The following is a 5478-nucleotide window of genomic DNA, read 5'->3' as shown; positions in this document are numbered from 1 at the left end:
AACTTTTTTGCGTCAGAATGCAGGCGACAGGGATTTCATCACCTGCCTCAAAGAGATTCGCTACGGGAGGTGTGGAGAGAAATCTCTCGAGTTTATTAGCATTCAGTATCACACGAGTCAAGATATTGAATGTTTCACGATCTTAGATTCTGCCGCTTCAAAATACCAAATTAAGATCAAAGAGGCATTGCATATTAAGTAGGAAAAACCCATTCTTAATCAGCAATTGAAGCATCTAGAATTGTCTATTTCCTTTTAATTATGTTATTCCTTGGTGTTTTATTTTATTTATTATTATCATTTTTTTTATCTAGTCAAGCACGCGCTAATTACATTTTTCGCGTTTTTAATATTCAAATGTAACGTAAGCCCTGACACGTAGTTTGTGACGTACCTTAATATAAATTCAAATGTGCAATCGTTAAATGCTCATTTGCAACTGAAGATGACGTGAGAATGTCGAAACATGTCTTGTAAATTTAAACTAAAAGTTGTCGTTTCTTTTTTGAGAGGTATTGTGACTCTGCTGTCTTTACGCCCTTATAGAAGACGTCATTTAAAAAAAACGAACAAACGAGTCGGGACTTCGAGACCCTTAGCCTTGCAAAAAAATCGAGACTCCGAGACACCTTCGTATAAAAAACGAGACTGAGAGACGCACATAACCGCTGAAAAAACGAGACTGCGAGATCTACGAAATTCGACTAAAATAGCGAGACCCTGAGTTTTTGAAGGACCATTCACCACCCCTAATATAGCGAAATGACTCGGGAGATGTGAACCGCTGAAGTTTCCATTAAACTTGAATCGTGCCATCGTTCATTACCATAAATGATTACCATTTGTTTATCAGTTACGGCTCTTAACTATAATTTCAAGAATTTATTTACAATAAATTTCACAGGAAGGATAGGCAGGAAGTTAATGTAGTTTCTCGTGCTATTTGGTGTTAATAAGCACGAATAAATTTTCAAAGACAACAAAATTTCACGAGCCCGCTGGGCGAGTGCAATTTGTAGTGTTTAAAAATTAACAAGTGCTTATTTGCACTTAATTGTACGAAAAATCATCTTGCTACTTATTAGTAATTTACATAAACAGAGCTTTACAGATCAGAAAGTCAAGGCAGACGAAATTTTAACAACACGCGCGCGCTACTTAGAATTTCTACTCGTGTTAAACCTTTTCACTTGTGTTACATGAAAAATACACTGCTTTCAGCCAATCAAACGGGCGTAATTTTTTTTATTATTTACATTAATAAACAAGTAAAAGAGGCCGAACTAAGTTCTATTATGCGCGCATATGAAATTTTCTTGTCGAGCCCTACAAATAGCTAAAATCCGCCGTCTCCAGCCTCAAAAATGACTTGATAAAGCACTTCAGGCATAAGCAAAAATATTAATCGCATTGAAATACGATCATAAGAAACGACGTTTCCATACCTTATGTAAATGAACTGATCAAAATTTGAGTGCGGTCCCTGTGGCCTCAACGGGTATGTAGCACAAGATGGAGTATGGTTTGAGGATATAAATGTTCGATTAAGCGTTTTAATTATTAGGCAGCTTCGTTCAAGAGGCGGCACAAAGACTGAATGCAGGTGTGATTCTAATCCCACCCCAAATATCCTATCAGAATAAGGTAGACCAAGCTCCATTAGGTGAAATGCTATACTTGTCTTAGACAGGAAAGCAAAATGAACGAATTTCGTCCTAAAAAGTGGATAAGGGGTTAAACGCCTCTGCTTCACATCTCTATCCGGGCATCCCTTGAGTGCACCCAGGGAGCTGGGTCGGGGAAAGGGAAGGGAGACAGATTTTATCTGTGGGCGCCATCAAACTGATTGCGGAACTTAATTTCGGAGATAGCAGAAAGAGACAAGGACACATTATCAAAAGCACTCCAAATGGAATAAACGATAAAGACTGCAGTTAAGGTCAAGGAAGTTGATAAATAAGCACCGCCCCTTGATGAGTTCCCTATCAACCAAACAACGAAATCATTCAGAGTGGAACTCATTCATAACTATGAAGGTAAAGGGTATAAGCCGACGGCCTTTCAGTTGGTCTCGACAATTCTCCAAATGAAACTCGAAGAAGAAACTAATGCCCCCAATGTAATCCTAAACTACGTTTTGCTCCTTTATCTCAACTCTCAATCTGCTTTTCGAGTTTTTCTCGTTAACAATAGACGTTTGTGATAAGAGCTAACTACTATAAGGACCGCATAGACTAAGCTAGGAAATTACACAAGCACTGCGGGGTTTTTTATGAGAAAAGATTGATTTTTATCTGTCTGTCGTTTATTTTTTCCGCAAATCGTGTTTTTTTTTTCGGAAATCGTGGCAAAACAAAATTAATCGCAACTGGAGAAAACTCGTCGTTGGTCCGTGGTTTCTTAACGCTACAGGTGATCACTGGTTTGGACACAAATTGTGGAAACACCAACAAAGAAGATTTCCTCAACAGTCTAAATCCGAACAGACAAAACGTTATTTCAAGAAAAAGAGAAAAATACTGAGTGCGTCATAACTTGCTAGGCACTAAGTTTCCTTCAGCAAAAATAATAACAATAAATGGAAAAAAAGAGGATGAGCTTTTTGATCAATGTCTCTTCGACGTGGCGCTCAAAAACGCATTGGCGGAAACACCGCCATTTGATATTTTGTCAAAAGGCTTTGAGCGGATAATTTAATTAATACATCAGATCACAAGTAGTATGCAAATGACTTCCATCTGAAAATGCCAAAGGCTAATGGCGGGAAGAGCGAGTAATTGTTAAAGTGATTGCGGTGATCACTTAGATTTGAGCAATTAAAACACAGTAGTAAAAAATGTTGTATGTTCAATCCATCGTGGCCTGAACTGATGTAAATGAAAAGCATCAGCATCTGTCAACTAAGATAAGAATACGGCCACCAGTTTGAAGAGACTTTAATTTTACGCCGCTAGCTGACGATACTGTTTTATCTCCGCTGGTGTTGAAAAAAAAAAGAGAGAATTTTCAGCTCGAGATCCCGAGGACAAAATTCGCTAAGACTTTAATTTCTGTAGGAATGAACATTGCATATATGTTTTTATATGTAAACATGTCATAAAAGTAAAAAGAAGGATTTCCATTCTAGTCTTATGCATATTTTAAACAATTAGAAGATTAGCCTTTTTTCCCTTTGATCAGTGCTTCCCAACTCATAACAGGCCTCTCTATAACATGGTGCACATTCAATGCAGTGTAAAGTATTTCTTAAGATCCTCGATGGAATGGAAAGTGGTTCGTAAGTGCTAGGATATCGATAATTTATAAACTATAGCACGGGTGGAGACTCTTGCGTATAGAAGAGATAAGATATGTAAGGAGTATATGTGCAAAATGAAGGACTTCTACCTACAAGCCTAAACGATACCTGTCCCTACACCCTATAAAGGCACAAATCAGACCAGCAGTACTTTTACAGAAACGTTACTACCTGTAGAACCAAGCACACCGAAGACTTTTTCACTTTTAAGTATTTTTAACAAATGCGATGCATGTTCTGGTGTGGTGTATATAACTTGTACATAGTCGATCTTATTAAGTTTTCATTGTATTATAACTCGTTAATTCAGTAAGTTACTGCAAGAGAGTTTAATAAAATGTTATTATTATTATTATACTGCCCCCCTTCACAGAAAAATAATTAAAAAGGGCTGGCTATAGGGCTGTTAACTAGTTGAGATCAGCACTTAACAACCACACCTTCTTTAACACATTCTCTATCATGGCCCCCTTCTTCAATAGAAAGAAAGGGAACTTGAACAAGTTGTGATTTGGCTGTATTTCGGGCATTTATATATGTCATCTAAATGTACATGTATACTGCAAACTATCAATTCTGACTTTACATCAAACCCCTCGGTTGTCCTGATAGTGTCTCTTCGATTTGAAGATGTTCTTCCAATTTTCATTACTGACACGGAGTTAACATGTCGAATAAATCCAGTGCCCCTCAAAAATTCTCGTTGATCATTCAATGACGAATATTTCGTTTAACTTGACTGGTAGGAGTTGTTGTTGACCTGTCTCTCTTGAAATAAGAGGTGCTCAGAATCGATAGTTTCTTTTCCTTTGGGATTTGAAGATCTTGGTCCGTTTTTAAACATGGCAATAATTTTTTGAGGATTTCTAAAGCGTATCTCCGTATCTCTCTCATTCGCCAGCAGTATAAGATGGGATTCAATGATGAATTTAACAATGCCAATGTCAATGAAAACTGAAAGATTCCTTTAAAAAATAAACCGTGTTCAGAGGTTACTATGATCAACATTGTACCAGTATAGGGAAGATAACAGGCAGTGAATACGATATATATATACAAGATGTTAACGGCCGATTTAAATTTTCGTTTGCTCAGCGCTAATTCTTTGCAGCTTTCACTTGCCGAATTTTCTTGAGATCTTATTTGCAGACGGTGTCTGTGGACAGCGAAGTAGATTCTAATAAATGTTATCGTAGTTGTGATGAAAAATATCAGCGTAAATGTGCTGGACAATGCCTCTCGGTTAACAGCTCCCATGAACATATAACCAAGAGCAGCAACCGCGCTGAGCGCCCATAGAACGATCAGTGTAATGACAACTCTCTTTTCTGTTACAATTTCTCTGTAACGAAGATGCAGGCTGATGGCGAGGAAGCGATCAAAACTAATCGCGGAAACGACGAAAAATGAAACACCAGCAAGAAAAGTTCCCACGACTAGAAAAGTTATCTTGGTTTTGCACTCAGAATCAGCTGGAGAAACAGAATTACTTAGGAGCATCTCGAAGATCACGGAGATGTACAAGGGCTGTACAACTAAACCAACAGTAAGATCGGAGAAAGCCAAACCAAGGAGCAGTATTTGCGAAGGAGATAAGGCACAAGTTGTCTTTGTTAGCGCACAGATGATAATCGTATTGCCAAATATCGCAGAAAGGGCCAAAATTCCGTTGATTATACAAAGCACGATGTACCAGCTATAAAAGTCGTCCGCGTCTGGATAGTATTTGGAAATATCGTTACAAAACTCTTCCACTACCTTCATGGTGTCCAGTCGACGATTTAGCTAAAGACTGCAGAAAATGTGAAAAGAATGGTCAGTTAAGCCTCACCTCCAGTACTTAATTGAAAACCAAATCCATTAACCACGAATGGCTGGAAGGTTATTTAAAATTTAAAATAAATACTAACAAAGGTCTTAAAGGCGAAAAGAATCGAAACGAAATTTCATTTAGTTAAAACGAAAGTATACAGAAAAAAGGAATCGCGTAAACGATATATATTTTGGAGTCAGTTTATATATGCAAAATCGTGAGAACTGACATTTCTGCTCTCAGGCACTTATAGATCGTTTATTAGAGAGAAACAATAAGTTGTCAGATTGCCGGTGGCATCAACCATCTGTGTTTCGCTTAAGGGTGTCGCAAGTTACCTACGCGATGATAAGCGACAATATACAAT

General features: G+C 37.8%; 1 protein-coding gene across 1 annotated transcript in view; it reads right to left on the bottom strand.

Annotated features, from left to right (window-relative positions):
- Positions 1–2473: 2473 nt before the first annotated feature.
- LOC111338700 (adenosine receptor A3-like) overlaps positions 2474–5478 on the bottom strand; it is a 3353-nt gene continuing 348 nt past the window's right edge. The window contains exons 1-2 of the mRNA XM_022945216.2: positions 5209–5478; positions 2474–5090 (exon numbers count right to left, since the gene is read on the bottom strand). The exon at positions 5209–5478 is cut by the window's right edge and continues 348 nt beyond it. Of these exons, the coding sequence (XP_022800951.2) occupies positions 4010–5062 (1053 nt within the window). The 5' untranslated portion in view covers positions 5063–5090; positions 5209–5478 and the 3' untranslated portion in view covers positions 2474–4009. The remainder of the gene's footprint in view (positions 5091–5208) is intronic.

The sequence above is a fragment of the Stylophora pistillata genome, chromosome 9 (assembly GCF_964205215.1).
Source record: "Stylophora pistillata chromosome 9, jaStyPist1.2, whole genome shotgun sequence".
Lineage (NCBI taxonomy): Eukaryota > Metazoa > Cnidaria > Anthozoa > Scleractinia > Pocilloporidae > Stylophora > Stylophora pistillata.
Note: the sequence above shows the minus strand (reverse complement) of the source record. Positions and strands in the feature narration are given on the sequence as shown.